Here is a 16,666-nt window from a genome sequence, read left to right as displayed (position 1 = left end):
GGGAAGCTGCAGGGTTTATTTAAAGTTTGTGTTTATTGCTGGGGTGCAAACACTGTTAAAAGACGTTTGGGTCCCAGGGGAAGATATACAACAGAAAAATCTTTATTCCTCAAGGGGTCTTTGGAATAGAAGGACCGAAATTATCTGAATTCGTTTCTAGATGACATTCTATTCTGTACTTGCCTTTCTGTCTTTCTTTGATCCAGTTGGACAGATTTGTGTTGAATACCCATCCCTTCAAGGCAGAGCTGTCCCCACTGCATTTTGGATTGATTTGGCATCTTGCTAGGCCTTTTAGGAAAGATGTCCAGCTTCAGGAGGCCCACTGTATTCCTCTCATTGGGCTGCAAGAAATTACCATAAGCTAGTGCATGAAAACAACAGAAATTTATCCTCTCACAGTTCTGGAGGCCAGAAGTCTGAAATCAAGGTGTCTGAGGGGCAGGCTCCCTCCAGGCTCTAGAGGAGAATTGTTCCCGGCCTCTTCCAGCTTCCGATGGCTGCAGCACTTCCTGACTTGTGGCTACATCACTCCAGTCTCTGCCTATGTGGTCACATTGCCTCCTCCTCTTCTGTCTGTGTCCAATCTCTCTCTGCCTCCTTTTTTATAAGGACACTTATGATTGCCTTTAGGGCCCACTCGGATGAGCCAAGATAATCTTCCCATCTCAAGATCCTTACTTTAATCACATCTGCAAAGTCCTTTTTTGCCATATAAGGTAACACAGATTTCACAGATTAGAATGTGGATATTGGGGGAGGGGTGGGTGGGTGGGCATTATTTAGCCTACTATAGCCAGGACCTTAAATATACTTGATTTCATGTACTTCCCTCTCACCACTCTCTACCAGAACACGAGGCATACGTCCAAAAGCAAAAAATTCTTTGCCAAAGTTTTGACCCAATTGGCCTAGGATGGAGTCAACTCCAGGAGCAGAGCTGACTTCATGTAGATTCGCCATATCTTAGATAGGTGGTCTGGTAAGTCTTAAAGACCACCCGGTAGGTCTAGCCGGGGAGACGAGACAGATTTAAAGATGCAGGGCAGAGTGGGCCAGCAAAGAAATAGCTGCTCTTCCTTGGTTCACCACAGCTGAATGGATAGAATGGATGGAAGGCCATCTTCATGGGCGATGTGCACGTCCAGCTTGAATATTTGGTCCCCAGCAGCGTATCTGAGCTTACTTGTCGTCCTCCTACTAACTCTTTCAGTTCCCATCATCTTCTTTAGGAGCTTTTTGCCACTTACTATGGAAATAAGGACTTCTTGGACTCGCCTCCTCTCTGGTTCTCTCCCTGCCAAGCTCTGCAGTCCAGGGAGTTTTTCCTCTGCAGCCAGTGCAATAGCTAATCTGTTCCAGTTGCATAAGAATTTAGAAACAATGAGACTATTTAAAAGCCCACTGGCCTCCTTCCAGTAACTGCTTGAGGTGTTTACTCTGGAAAAGGTGTGGAGTTATATATCCATTCTTTGTGTAAATTCTCCTTCACTCTCTGTGTTCCTCCAGGAGAAGGTGGACCATTTCCTGTGGGTCTGTATGGTGAGGTGGTGTTCTAGGGGGTAGAAGAGGCAATTGAACCTTGAAGTATCTTGTAAGTGAGGCCCCCGAAGGCAAGCCAGAGAATTTGAGAAGAGGAACCTTTGGAATGGCACAGTGAAATTGTTTTTGGCAGTTAGCTGTGGGTGGGGCTTTGAGATGACTGCAAAAAGGACAGTCATAGTTATGGAGTGGTCACTTCCCTCCTCCGTGCCTTTTAACAGAAGTAACTGTTTGTCCCTTTAACTTTCTCTGGAGTCAATTGGACTATGACATGTACCTTCATTTGTTCCCGTTTTAAAATCAATTACCTGGATCAAACTGCTGTTAAACACGATTGGCTGGGTTTTCTAGTCTGTAGGTCATAGTTGTGGCATCTATATAAAATAAGCCAGCAGCTGTGCCGAATGCCAGATCCTAGGAAGTATTTCAAAAACAGTGTAAGAAACAGCCTCCCCTCTCCCCTCCGGTTTAAAATTGGGAAAATTCAGGATACTCCAATGTCATTTTGCGAAAATGCCTCTTACCTTGTTCTGAACCCCAAATCTCTGAGAAAGCAAGCAATGAAATGAGTTCCCACCTCCATGCAAATCTCTTTAGAGGTTAAGGTCAAAATTACCGTCCTCCTTCCATTATCCCCTGGCCCTGCCAAAGTCCTTCACATAATGAGACCGTTATGATGAAATTAGTACCCAAGGTAGAGATGAATATTAGGAGGAAGGCTAAGAGTGAAATCTGAGAAACAGCATGTACTGAGGACCTATGTTGTGTGTCCTTTCTCTGAAAAGATCCTGGGGGAGAACCAGAGTTAAACCAATGAAAGATGAGGCAAGTTGATATAAGCTTCCTTTTCATTTTCTTTTTTCTTTTTTATTGAGTTCATAATAGTTAACATTGTGAAATTTCAGTTGTACATTATTATTTGTCCGTCACCATATAAGTGCTCCCCTTCATCTTCTGTGCCCACCCCCCCAGCCCCCTTCCCCCTGGTAACCACTGAACTGTTCTGTTTGTCCATGTGTTTATCTTCCACATGTGAGTGAAATCATATGGCGTTTGTCTTTCTTCATTTTAATTTTCGATATGAGCTTTTTATATCAGAAGCTTCTTGTTGCTCTTCCCTTTAAAATACCACCAAAGGGTAATATGGAAAGGGATGGTTAGTAGGAGTGAGAAGATCATAGTACACATACAGGTTTGCAGAAGAGAGATGTTTTGCTCACCGTCCCCTTGTCTGATAAACCAAGGAGGCCACCATGTTGTTTTTCATCTGTATTTAATGTTAACACTTAGGTCCCTATAGCTGGTTATTCTCATTACACATCACTGAACAACACATCCAGGACAGCCTGAGGGAGTCTACAGGTCTGTTTTTTCCTGAAGATCTGTTTTGTGGGTCTAGAAGGCATGATTGCACATCCTGGCACTAGAAGCTTGCTTCTAAGGCACTTGGGTGAAGGAGCTGTGTGTGTACATACATGCGTGTGTGAGTTTCTCAGACGCTGAGAAATGGACATGGAAAGACACAGAGAAAGACAAACTGAGAAGGACAAGAGAGACAGAGAGAAATAGAGAAACTCAATCATAGTCATTGTTGGAGATAGGGAGACATGGACCAACCTACCCATGGGTTGGGAAAAAGCACCTTCTCTTCTCCCACTGTCTGTAGCCTGGCTCAGCTTCTCGGCTTTCCATGGGAGTCGTCGGTGCCGGTTAGTGGGGGCTAGTTAGAATGCCCTTCATGCTTTCGCCAGCTTTAGCCTGGTCAGTAATGAGAAAGGGAGTAGTTCCTCCTTCAAACAGCAAGTTGCCCTTGTGAGGAAGCTGTCTTGAAACTGACCTAATACCCTCTTTTTCTGCTTTAAATTGTTTGAGACTAAAGAATAACGCATCTACCTATCTGTATAATTTCAACTTTTTTTCTTTCTGAAATTTACTTTCTTTTTTGTCTACACAGGCAGTTCATAAATCCAAGAATATATTCCTATAATAAAAATGTCCAGCACAGAGATAGCACTAAAGATACCTTAATTTTCAGCTCCAATCCTTATTCCCTCCCCAGAAGTAAGCAGGGTCATAAATTTGGAAGGCTCTTTCCAAGTGTTTTAGTAATTTCTTTATGTACACATATATGTACCTAGAGAAAAATAGGTTTGTCTTGTGTGCACGTGTCTGTGTGTGTGTGTGTACTTACATAAATGGTATCACACTGTTCATATTCTGTAACTATGTGGGTAAATAGTATCCCACTGTTCATATTTTATCTCATCCTGTGGCTTCCTGTTTTCATCAAATGGTCTGTGTCAGAGAACTTTGGCAATTAGATTTCCCTCGTCTTGTCAGATATGCCAGGAGGTGCATGTGCGAGACTTTTGTCCTTAATCTCTTTAGGTAGTGAATTAGATTGATTTATTTTCAAAGTTGAAACCTCTCGAATTATTCTTTGAATAGCTTTCTGGAATAGATTTGCTTATATTTTAGCTAGAATTTTTTCTCTGTGAGAATGAGCCCTAGGGTTGGTTGGTTTGTGTTTTATGAGCCCCCTCGTGGTGTCATTGTCAGCTTCTGATAACGAGTCAGGATCTGAAATGAGTGGGGTAGTAGCTTTATTTTTTTATGTTCTGGAAAAATGTAGGTACATAGGAGTTACCTTTGCCTTGAAGATTTGGTAGAACTCACCTATAAAATCATCTGGGCCTAATCTTTTATTATTTTTTCAATTTCTTCCAAGGTCACTGGTTTGTTTAAGTGCTCTCCTAATTTTTGAGCCAAATATACTTTAACTTTGAAAAACATCCATTTTATTTGGGTTTTCAGATATTTTGGTTAAAGTTATACACAGTATTCTCTTACAGTTTTCACCTTCTCCTCTTTGTAATTACATCTTACTTTTCCTTCTGAATGTTGTGAGTTTATGCTTCCTCCACATCCTCCACCCTTCCCCCCATCTCGCGCTCTCCCCAACACTTGCCAAATTTTTGTCTAATATATGGATATTCAGAAAACAGTGAGCTTTTACTGACCATTGTTTTACTGTTTTTTGGCTACATATTACATATCTAGGTTCTGATGTATAATGCTCCCATCTTTTGTTTCTAAGAAGTTTATAATTTCTGCTTTGACTATTCAGCTTAACTCAAGAATTATTTAGAAATGTTTGTGTATCTTTATGTTGAATTCCTATATGTACAGATTTTATTCACTCTCTGTCATTAATTTACAAGTTGGCCTAGTTGTGGTCAGTGAGCATGGCCGCCCCTGTAATTTCTGCTTTTTGAAAAACACTGAGATTTCTTCTGTGGCTTAATCATGATTAGATTTCGAGATTGTTATAAGCTGGGGTATAAAGAGGGAATGAAGAAAAAATAGATATACGGAGAGATTGGATTAAGCTCATTAAGTAGTCTTATTTAAATTATGTTGACTTGAGTCATTTAAATTGTTTTGGTTAAATCAGTGTGATATTCAAATCCTCCATATTCTTACTTTTTTTTAAATTATTCCATTAATTTCTGAGAATCATTGTCGCCTAATACGATTGTGACTTTGCCAATTTCTCTTTGTATTTTATCAGTTTTTCAGTATATGTTTCGATGTGTGGTCACGTGCTCATATTCTACTCCCAAAATGGTGTACTTGCCTTTGTTCCATCCGTCCTTCCCTCCAACCACCTCACTTGCTACAACTCCCATAGTGATATAATCTGGGATTTGGGAGCTAGATTGTAATTTCTTTATCTTATTTTTCTTTCTTTCTTTTTTGGTACAGTACAATGAGGCTTAAGAGTAAGCTTTATTGTTTCTTTTCTTGTTTTTACTTTCTTCTCTTTTTCAGCATTACTCTTCCTATCTCTCTTATTTCTCTGTATTTATTTTTCGGCTTGGCAGAGTATATGTGAAATCTTTCAGAGTAGATCATTAAGTCTTTCCAATTCCTTGCAAGTTTGTAAATATCTATAGTTTCTCCTAAAAGTCGAAACATTGTTTGGTTGGGCACAGAATTTCAAGTGCAAAATTGAGGAAAATTATTTTCCCTCAAAACTTTGAAGCTGTTGCCCCACTGTGCAGTATGCTGGATGGTGTGTCTGATTTGAGTCTGATTGTCGATCACCTCTAAATTGTCCTCTCTCCATGCATCTCTGAGGAATTTTGTACCTTCTCTTCCTGTTTTTCCTTCTCTTTCTCCCCTCAAGGCATGTTTAGGTGTGTGCATCTCTCCCCCCACATTTATACTGCTTGCAGTCAGTGGACTTTTTCACGTTGAGGACTCAAATATTCCGACTTAAGAAATGTTCATCTACTACTGCTTTGATCATTCCCCTCCTTCCATTGGCTCCACTTTCTCTTCTTCTAATAGAAATTCTTTTATTAGGTGGTTGTTGAACCTTCTGTTTCCATTTTCCATGTCTCTAAATTTCAGTCATGCTTTCTGTATTTCTTTTCGTGTTGCATTCTGTGAGAATTCCTTGGTTCAACACTTCATCTGAGTTCTCTTTACAATTCGGCTCACCTATTAAGAGTTTGATTTCAACAATCTTTTTAAAATTTCTAGAATCTGTAGTTAATTGTGTTTGAGGAAATGTGCTCTCTCCTCCCTCTGAGAGTGTCCACCATACTTAAGCCAAAGTTAGTTCTATTTGTCCTGTTAACTCTGTTTCCTTGGGTGCAAGGTTGTCTACTTATTCTATCTTCCATATTCTGGGCATTGTTAAATATTTGGTGATTCTTGGTTGTGTGCTCACATTTTTATTTAAGATGTCCTGCTTGCTGCTGTTGCATGTTCACCATTACGCATGATGCTAAGAAGGGTCGTTTTTCCTAGGTGCAGGCAGCCACCCTGAACAGTGCCCCGTCTCTCTCACTGCCTATGCTAGCAAGCAGACTTTCTGTTGTTCCCCGCATGGCCTAAGTGAGGAGCGGGTGAGAGAGGGCTAAGGAGAGGACCAAGAGCAATAAAAAAAAATCTGGCTACTCTTACTTGATTCAGCAGCCCATCAGCCTGTGGACTCCTGCCCTTGCACTCACCTTCATGCTCCTAGTGTAGGCTTGTAGAGCCACTCGCTCTTCGTGGCAGACCTTTCCTATATATAGGTTTAGGTTTGTGGTTTCTTTCTTTTCTCTGATGCCGTCAGATTTAATATATATCAAATCTTATTATTTTACATGAAGAGGGAAGAGAAGCTTCCCAAATGACTACCTGTGGTACTTCTTCATGATAATATTTCTCCAGGTTTAGAAATAAGGAGAAGGAAAGTTGGGGGTCGGATGTAGGAAAGAAAAAGAAAAGAGAATTTATGGACTTCTTCCACGTGTTTGAAGACAAGCTTTTGCAAACACATAAATATAAGGTGATTAACCTTTGACCGTCACTTGTTTTTTAATTTTGTATACTAACGAGATATTCTTTTTCAATTTCAGGTCTTGAATGTAATCATGGCCAAACCTTATGAATTTAACTGGCAGAAGGAAGTGCCTTCCTTTTTGCAAGAAGGAGCAGTTTTTGACAGATATGAAGAGGTAAAGAAGTGTTATTAATCTCTTCTCTCAAAACATTCTTACAATTATTTCATTTTAATTATAGTATTGAGTAAATATTCTTTGACATAAGGAAGAACATCTTTGAGATTTATAAGTTGGAATAGTTAGAAAGAGGCAAGGTATGAGATACAATAATCATGATAATGATGCTAAAATTTATGGAGCACTCATCATTTGCCAGATATAACAATAATGATAATGATGCTATAAATTACTGAGTCCTCACTCTGTGCCAGACAACATTCTAAGCACTTTATGTGTGTTATTTGTTTAATTCCTCACAACAACTTGATAAGGTTGTTGCTGTTATGTTCCTCATTTACTGATGGGTTTCATGTAGTAACAGTCTTTGCTTAATGAAGTGCTTTGGGCAGGCTTTACACATAAAACTTTGTATTTGTTATCAATGTAATAGTGATTGTACTTTGTTCTAGTCAATGCTTTGCTCATTTCATTTGTACAGACTAGTTTGAACAAGGCTTTGCATGCTTCTGCTTCTGTCGTTTATTGTTTGGGCCTTTACAAGGTGGGGTGATGGCCACAGACTTTCTATAGAGCAGGGGCCTGGGGCCACCAAGCTGTTCAGAAGGTTTAGGTAGGTGAGTTGAAGCCCTGTTAGCATTGTAAATGCGTTTTTTTCTTAGATTGTACTGATATTTGAGGGGACTTGGGGTGTCTAGATGAAATTGGTGTTGCCTCTAAGGCAAACTGAAATGTAAAACTGAAGACTGCCTTTAGAGTCAGAGTTGGTGCCTCTCAAAATCAACGGAATGTATGTGGTAGCTAATTGTAGTGGCCCTTCCAGAGGTTCAGATTGTGAGGCCTTTTCATGAGGTTTGTGGGCTGACATGACTCAGTACTGTAGACTTGGTTTTTCCAAAATACGTATCATAATACTCTCTAGATTTAAAGATACCATAGTTGCTTTGTAAGTAAACAAAATTGAGAAAAGCAAAGGATGGGCCCAAATGTGGTGACTATTCCTTGTACTGAATTAAAGTATTGAAGGGACAGCTGTTTATGTGACAAACTTCATTGCTCCCCAGAAAGAACAGCTAACTGCATTCTGCTATAAGAAGAAACAGAAAATAATACTCTGCCATCTCAAGGCAGCCACCATCAACTTTTTGGCAGTTTTCTTCTAGTCTTTTTTCTGTGTTTTTCTTTTCTTCCTCTTCCATAGTTGTGATCATAGAGTAGTCTTTTGAAAATGTAAATCAGAACCTGTTTTTCCTCTATTGAAAATGCTTCCATGACTCCCTCTTGTAGCATAATGGAAACTCATCAGAATGAAATACAACGCTTTCCATAATTTGACTCCTGCCTGATTCTATAGCCACATTTCTCACCAGTTTCCTACCCACACCCTCTGCTTTAGCCATAATAATAATTACAATTCCCCCAAAAGACTGTTCCATTAACTTGCTTTCTGCATGCGCCTCCCTCTTCTTGAAATGTACTTTTTCCTCCTTGTTTGACTGGTAAACTCCTACTCATCCTTCAGAACCCAGATAATAAATTTCCGCCTCTTTGATATCTTCCTTGACTTATTCAGTAAGAATTGATAACTCCCTTGTACCACCGCTAATCTTCCCTTGCACATATTACACTGCATTCACATTTTATCTAATATTTTTTATCTTTCTCTCTCCGGGGACTGGCAGAATGCCTGTAACTGCTGAACTCACTGTAGATGTCTAGTATCAAAAGAGATTTTAGATAGAATTGATTCCAACTCACTCTGGTTTTGTTGTTTGTTTGTTTGTTCACCTTCTTGATGATTTGAGTGGTGAGAGGACTTGCTAATCCTCGGGACCTGTGTGGGGATCTGAACTTCACCAGATTCAAAATATTAGAGTAAACCAAGTGACATTTTCATCTTTTAAGTTAAAAATTTTCAATGTCAACAATTTGATATAGTTCAAGCCTAAAACAAAGTTAAGTTCATTGCAGTTGACTACTTTTATCCATTTTACACAGCTTGGCAAGAACGTCAAGGACTACCTTAGATGTATTTCCAAGTCTTTGTCCCAGGCAAGCCAGCTCTAGGTTGGGTACCAGTGTCACCAAGATATAGCCACTGCCCTTCACTTTGAGCCAATGAGAGACATCTCTCCCTGAGTCTGCTAGTATGTCCCAAAAGATTTGCGGTTTTCTAAGGCAGCTTCCCAGGCTCTGGAAATCTATAGGATAATTAACAAATTCCGCATGGCTTCCAACTACCCAGAGAAGGTCATTTTGAAGAGATTAAATGTAACCACTGGCTGAGTATCTCTACTACTGTCGTATAAGCAGAAACATATTAGAGAGAAAGTACTTGTTTTGATAAATAAAGTGAAATGTGACTTGATGAACTGAAAGTTCTTCATCATTGAATCATTTTTATTTCTCATGATGTTTTTCTTTCGTTATTAATCATCACAACTCACTCATATTTAGTACTGATTGCTTATGCCTCTAAAGGCATTTGCTTTTCTTCTAGGTTCCTCTGAAAATGAGGTAAAGCTAGAAGGAAAGAAACCTTGAGCAAGTACTAAATACAGTCTAACTAAGCTTTCAACTTTAAGTGCTATTTTACTAGGATTTTAAGCAAAAAAGTTTTAATTTTATAAAGTAAATACGTCTCTTCCTAACCACAGATCAAACTAGAAAACCAAATAGTATTTCAAGCGTACTGTAGCCAGTTTTTCTTATTATTTCCCAATCCTATAAGATTCAGTTCTTTGGAGTCACGCCATTAAAATATTCAAGCCACAAAATGTAAACAGGAAAGGTTTGTTCCTATGGTTTGTGCGTGAACAGCAGTGAGAAATGATAGCTGACAGCAAGTGGGAGGAGGAACAAGAATTAAAGAAAACCGATCCCAAGCATCCCAAAAGCTTCATGGCAAAGGGACTGTTTCTAAAGGGGCGTGAATGCCTTCAGCCCCGTGTAATGACTAGGGTCGTCACGACGGCCTGAAGTGTCCAGTAAATGTGACATTACCTTCCACGTATCGGTTTAAAGAAGGCAGGGAAGGGTTTAAGCAGTGGGTGAGCACTCACCAGATCTGGAAAAAAAGTGTTTGCTAATCACTGTTTTAAAAATATATACTATTTTGTCAATAAATATAATCAGCACAATGGTATTTAAGCTTTATTTTATTATTTCTACATTATTGAGGGATTTCTTTTGAGGTAGCCAAAAATTTCGTAAACTACGTCATGCATTGGAGCCTCTGATTGTATTCCCATGCCGCTTCTAAATCTGTTTTTTATCCAACTTGGCTTGACGTGGAAGTTCCTTAAATGCAAAATATATTTTGTTTCTTAAGTGATGCTTGTTATTAAATCGTTAAAGTAGAGGTTTTTCTATTGCAGAAGAGAGAGACAGCATTGCTTTTTAAAACACATGCAACCCAAATGTCTCTAATTCAAGGATCTCTTGACTTTCCTTTCATATCCACATTAAAGAGCTGGAGACCCCACCCCCTGGCTGCTCATGCCCTCCTCAGTCTCTCCTAGAGTTCCTAGGTGCACCCTCTCTTGGGGATTACTCATAGCCTCAATGCCTTCTTACCTCTCTGTTCCCAGGACTGTTCCCTGCTTTAGTTTGTTTCTCTCCCTAAGCCCATTATATCATCAAATCCCAGGAACAAGGATACTGTGGGAAATAGACTTTCCCTAAAGATTTGGTGGTAGCAGAGAATTGCAGGACACACTTTAAAGATCAGAGATCATGCTGCATAAATGTTGTGTCAGCCTGGCTAAAGGGTGTCTCTCATTGTCTTCTTTCACTCAGCTCTTCCACCAAGTTGCATGTTCTTTTCATTTTCTTTTAAATCTCCCCCCAAGAGTCCTTTTACAATTCACCCTTTCCTCTTTTCCACATGCCTCTTCTCCAAATTAAAAAAAATATATAGATGTTTTTTCCTCCCTCTCAAGCCAAAGGAGAAAAATGGAAAATTCTAGTCCCTTCTCCCTCTGAGCAATTTAGCTCCCTTTTCACCTCAATTTCTCCAATCTAGACTCTCCTGAGACCCCCCCTTTTGCATAACTTTGAAGGGCAATGCATGTAGTTAAAACAAACAAAATTCAAAAAGAGCTTTATCCTTAAGAAGAATATCCTGCTATCCTTCTAGATAAGCGGCCACTGACAGATCTTGGCAGTGACGGAAACAGTCTGTATCTGTGCCTTACCACATGTGGCTGTTCAGCACTGAAAATGTGCTGTTCAGCACTTGAAATGTGGCTAGTGGAACTGAGGACCTGAGTTTCTTATTTTATTTAATTTTAATTTAAATTTAATTAGCTACATGTGGCTGGTGGCTGTTTTACTGGACAGCACAGTTCTAGACAATCAGCTCAAACTTCAACCGGATTTTAAAATGCCATCCTCCTTCTCCAACACATAGAAAGAGTTCTCTGTTCACTTAATTGGCATCTGCAGTTTTTATCAGCCGTTTCTTCTTAGCGGCAGCCAAGCAGAGATTTAAATGTTTTATGGATGACTCACCTCAGCCGTCACCCGGCCCCACCCGCCCCCCATCATAAATCCTGCTTGGGCCACCCCTTCTTCTCACCCATGGGACTTTATTGTCTCTGAGGCAAGCTGCCCAGATGGAGTCCCTTTGGAGCCTGTTGGTGCTTACAGCTGCTGCCAGGACAACGGAAACAATTATTGCAATTGCCAGACCCAGAGGAGTATCAGAATGCAGGATCAGTGCAAAGCTAAAGTGGGACCCAGTGCACCAGGCTGAATTTGGCCTCCATCCAAGGCGGTGCTGAAACCCAGTGGTGGGCCGGCAGTGAAGCCTTGAGACATCTAGGCAGCCTACACACCCAAGGCTGCTCATCAGTGAAGCAAAGGATTTTCCAAATATAATTTGCAAAAAACTAAAAACACAACCCTCATAGAAAGTATTTTGACTTAAAGATTTATTTAACTCCTCAGTGAGGACACCAGCAGGATGCTAAAGCTAGTTCTAAGAGCTGGAGGAAGAAAATTTGATATAGCTAGTCAGGAAAGCTGAAACAAGTTTTGTCAATTGATTCGAAACTGGTTACTGCCCTATAGGGTGATAAAACTGTAACCTCTATGGGTGTCTTTTCCACCAGACCCCAATCACATGCATCTCTATAGAACAACAAACAGTTGTAACTTATCCAGCTAACTTCCAAGAATCTGGGCCCTAAACAATAATAAATAGTGAGTCAAACAAAGGTACATTCTTCCGTGGAAATAAATCATTCTTGGTAGGCCTCTTCGACAGTGCTCCTGTATAATGTTGAAAGAATATATAACCATTTGTTATCTTATTTCCAAGTTTTAGGCAGTTTAAACTGAATTGTACCCACAGGGTCAGGGTATTGGGCTCAAAGAGTAGAAAGTGGAATTGTAGCACGTTACTTGAATCTATGATGAAGAACACTTACAGAGCCATCATAATGACAAATAATCATGATAATATTTATTAGTCTTTCAACTTTTAGAATCGACCTACAGGTAGACAAAACATTTCATGATTACTGACAAAACAGAATGAAAAAGCTATTAATTCTGTCTATGCAACGTAAGGGTGCAGAAAGATGTTGGAAAGTAGACGGGATGGAGACATGGAGGAAAAATCAGAGGGTTAATGTTCTCTGTGGGAAGTAATGTTGATAGTTAGTTGATGGTGCATGAAATAGAGGCTTGTGGCTATCATTTAAACTGTAAAAGTTGCCAATCACAAAAGCAGAAATCACATAATTTCAAGTTCAGAAGGTAGGGGAAGAAAAAGTATGGAAATGAGTTAAATGAAGTTTAATTTCTGAATTTTTATGCTGAGGAACCTATGCTACATGTGCCTGGTAGATATTAATTCAGTTATTATCTGTCTTGCCATGAGTCCCACTTTCTTCAAACTCTGGTTCCTACTAGAATTGGACATTTAAAGCAAAACAAAAAAATGTGTTGATATCACTTTATTATCCAGCGAATTAACTCCAGCTGTTTCAGGTTGAGACGATTGGCCCTCAGCATGGGGCCCCAGATGCCCTGACCCCTCACCCTTATGCTTTCCCCCACAGTCAAGTTGTGTTGAGGAAAGTGGTAGAATGTGCTCCTTGTGGTATGAAAAGACCAGAAGGTGCAGCGGGACCAGGGGACTAACCTGGAGCCCTCAGAGAGCCGGCCTCCTTTGGGCTGAATCTTGATTGATGAGTCAATCAGCCAATCAAAGCACAGCTGAGATGAGGGGAGAGTCCACAAGTTGTGCAAGAACGTGGGTGTGGCATGGGGGAAAGTGGCTTGACCAGCTGGGGCAGAGGGGAGGGTGGAAGAGTGCAGGAGCTGCAGCTACAGAGATGGACAGTGTCCCCACCACAGATGGCTTTACTTTCCAGCTCAAGGCATTGGCACTAGATCCTGAAAGCTACTGGGAGCCTTTGATGGGTTTTTAGCAGGGAAGGGCAAAGTCTGAATGATGAATGCAAAGTGAGCATGGCTGGATTTGTTGTGTGAATAGTCTGGGGAGGATAGAGATGAGATTGAAGGATAGACAGTCAGTAAGACACATGGGAAATAAGGGGGAAGGATGAGTGGGGGAATGCATTAGAGGATTTTCTAACCTGGTGGATGTAGAAGGGGAGGCAGAGTAAGGAGTGTAAGATGAAGTTGGGATTTCTAGCACAGGAAGCTTGGTGGGCTCTGATGCAGGCAAAATGCCAGAGAAGAAGTAAATTTATGGATATGCTTATGTTGTTCCTCTTTCTGAAATAAATGGTATTTATCATTATATCCTCTGTAGTACCTAAGATGCATTTTGCATGTAATAGAAATCACATAAGTTTTAGTTAAAAATAAATTGAGGAAAAAAGGGATTGAAAAACATAGTAGACTAGCCAAGAGGATGAACAAATGGATGCATTTCCTCTGTCTCAGTCCTCCACTCTCAGATCCGCTCTTGGCATCCTGGTTGGTGTGGGCACCTTGAGCTGGGGCATGGTAAGAACGGAATTCGGAGAAGTAGGTAGAGGCCTCAAGGCGTTTGGATTTCTCTCTGATTGTCTTGGGAAGCCATTTTCAACGGGACTGAGGTGACATGATTTACATTTTGGAGACAGTTACTTTGGTAGGTGTGTGGAGAGTGGTTGGGGCAGGGGCGCCAGAGTGCACACAGGAGATGTGAGAGTGCGGTTGGAGAACCCAGGAGTTAATTTAAGGAAGGTGAGCTAGAGTCTTATTCCTTCCTCTCCATAGGCAATTTTATTAACATCTCTCTGCTAGAAAAGAGCAGATGTTAAGGTGGGTGGATCTGAAGAATATGTTTTTCACCTAAGGAATCTGTTATTTTATACTGACCTGCCTTCACTAACCTTTCTTGTCATCACAGCCATGGGACATCTTTCTCATGTGGTAAGAAAACTGTGACCAGGCACCTGGGCACTTAATCGGTTGGCTTAAACCCTGAAACAACCCCAAGCTGCAAGAGCTAGCATCAGCCAGATTTTTGCAAAACACTCAGGCCTGTTTCTTCCACCAGACCAGCCTCTAAAACAACGGTGCTGATAACGTGATCTGTGTTCAAAACCCCAAAGTGTAGAGCTCGTTATCATTCAAGCATGAGATGTTTAAGGAAAGGTCTGTATGATTTGGAAAGTTCCAGAAAGTAAGTAGACTTGAAGACAAAAGACTCTGGTTTGAGCCTTGACCCTGACATTTACAAGTTACGACCTTGAGTAAGTCCTTTCACCTGTCTGAGTGAGCATCCGTCTCACCTCAAATGGCGACAGTATACCTGTGCCAGAGGCTCTTGGTAGGATTGTATGGTATGCCCAGTGTGTGTGGTTGTCTCTTCAGATCAAAGGCTCCACCATGGTTGGGACCATGTCTGTTTTGTAAAATATTCAGCCAGTAACTCAACAAACACTGTTGCAAACCTTGAAGAGCTGTTATCAGTCAGCCCTCAGCATTGATAATCAGACTCCTAAAGTTTCTGCCAGTAAATGGCTTTTAACTTCTGCCTTTTATTCTCTTCTTAACTCAGAGTATGGGGTTGATTAAGAAGTCCAGGATAATCCTGGGTTTTTACTACATAGATCTTTAGTGCACATTTGTTCCTTTACTTGTGGGAAAAGTTAGAGGAGCAATTTCAAATCATGGTTTAGTGACCCACCCTGCATAACCATCTGCCTCTGAGTGTGAGCTGGAGGAAGAAGGAGCCACTGCCCTTGATGAAAAGGAGGCTATGCCTTGATTGGAGCAATGAAAACATGTATGCTAAATGTGCTATATACCAACGAGTGCTAAGTTGTACAGATATCTAAGGATTTGGAGAATGGAGAAGTCTAAAAGTACTGGTACAATCAGACGATTTCCCCAGGGAGAAATTACCAGATCTCAGGCTTGACTGACAGGTGAAGTTATAGGGAGGCACAGAGGACAAGAGTGAGCCTGGTTTGAAGTACCCCTAGATGTGACATTAACTCTGGAATGAAATGAAGAGGCCTGAAAAGGAGGGAAGAGCATGAGTTAGGAATGTGAAGAGACAAGGATTTAAAAGGATCAATTATTGGTCACTAATTGTATCATCTTTTGATGCGTAACAAACCATACCTAAGCTTAATGGCATAGAGGGGGTAAACTTTTCCTCTGCCCTCATACGTTCAATGGCTGGGGCTTCTTGAATTAAACTGACAAAAGCCAGATTAACAGTAGAAGAGGCGTACAAATTTTATTGGTGCTGATATTTTTACGTGCACAGGAGCTTCACAGAAAAGAAGTGAAAACTCAAAAGAAATAGACTCAAAAGGTTATATACTATTTTAACAAAGGGCAATAAATTGTGCAGTGACTAGACAAAAGAAAAAGGGATTTGAGCTTCTAGGGGTGGTAAATTGTGGGAAGGTAAATATATGGGGAAACTAATGGAAAATAAGAATTACTTTTTTTAAAAAAAAGAATTATTTTAGTAAGGTTTGTTTGTGCAGACTCTTCTTGGTGCCAACTTTCCATCTTCTTCGTGGCCATACAACTCCCTGGAGAGGGAATTTATGGCAGTCCTTGCTTCTCAGAAGTTTCTAATTTTAATCAGATAAGGGAAGCTCCAAGGCTTCTTTCTGCTTTTGATGATTCTCAGTTGCCTGCAGCACAAAATAATCCACATGCCAAAGTGGCTATTTTAGGGTGGCAGATTCTAATCCCCTTCAGTGGCTTAAGACAGGCAACTGTTTATGTAGTCCATGATTCTGTGGGTCAGCCATCTGGGCTGGGCTCAGCTGGGCACACTCAAATGTTTGCTGGGCCAAATGGGGGTTGGCTGATTTAGGATGACCGTGGTGGTACCATCTCATCTTCACCCAACCTGGTCTGTCATCTGACTGTAAGCAGTCGGGGCTTGTTCTCTCTTGGGCACAGCCAAGCTTCTGCTGCATTCTCTAGACCAAAGCAAGTCACAAGGCCTGCCTACACTCAAGGAGTAGGGACATGCACTTCACCTCTTGATGGGAGAATGTGAAGTCACATTGCAAGGGCGTGGATGTAGAGAGGGATGAAGGATTGTGGCCCTCTTTGTAGTCAACCACAGTTATCTTAGGTACTCTTTGTGCAGTTGATCAGCTCATGTTGAA

General features: G+C 40.7%; 1 protein-coding gene across 17 annotated transcripts in view; it reads left to right on the top strand.

Annotated features, from left to right (window-relative positions):
- Positions 1-16,666, top strand: part of PLCB4 (phospholipase C beta 4) — a 388,953-nt gene that overhangs the window by 227,126 nt on the left and 145,161 nt on the right. For all 17 annotated transcript variants that reach the window (XM_070587877.1, XM_070587870.1, XM_070587869.1 and 14 more), the window contains one exon: positions 6,957-7,055. In XM_070587877.1, coding sequence (XP_070443978.1) covers positions 6,972-7,055 — 84 coding nt within the window. In that variant the 5' untranslated portion in view covers positions 6,957-6,971. The remainder of the gene's footprint in view (positions 1-6,956; positions 7,056-16,666) is intronic.

The sequence above is a fragment of the Equus przewalskii genome, chromosome 21 (genome assembly GCF_037783145.1).
Source record: "Equus przewalskii isolate Varuska chromosome 21, EquPr2, whole genome shotgun sequence".
NCBI classification, from domain to species: Eukaryota; Metazoa; Chordata; class Mammalia; order Perissodactyla; family Equidae; genus Equus; species Equus przewalskii.
This window is presented reverse-complemented; position numbering and strand designations above follow the sequence as displayed.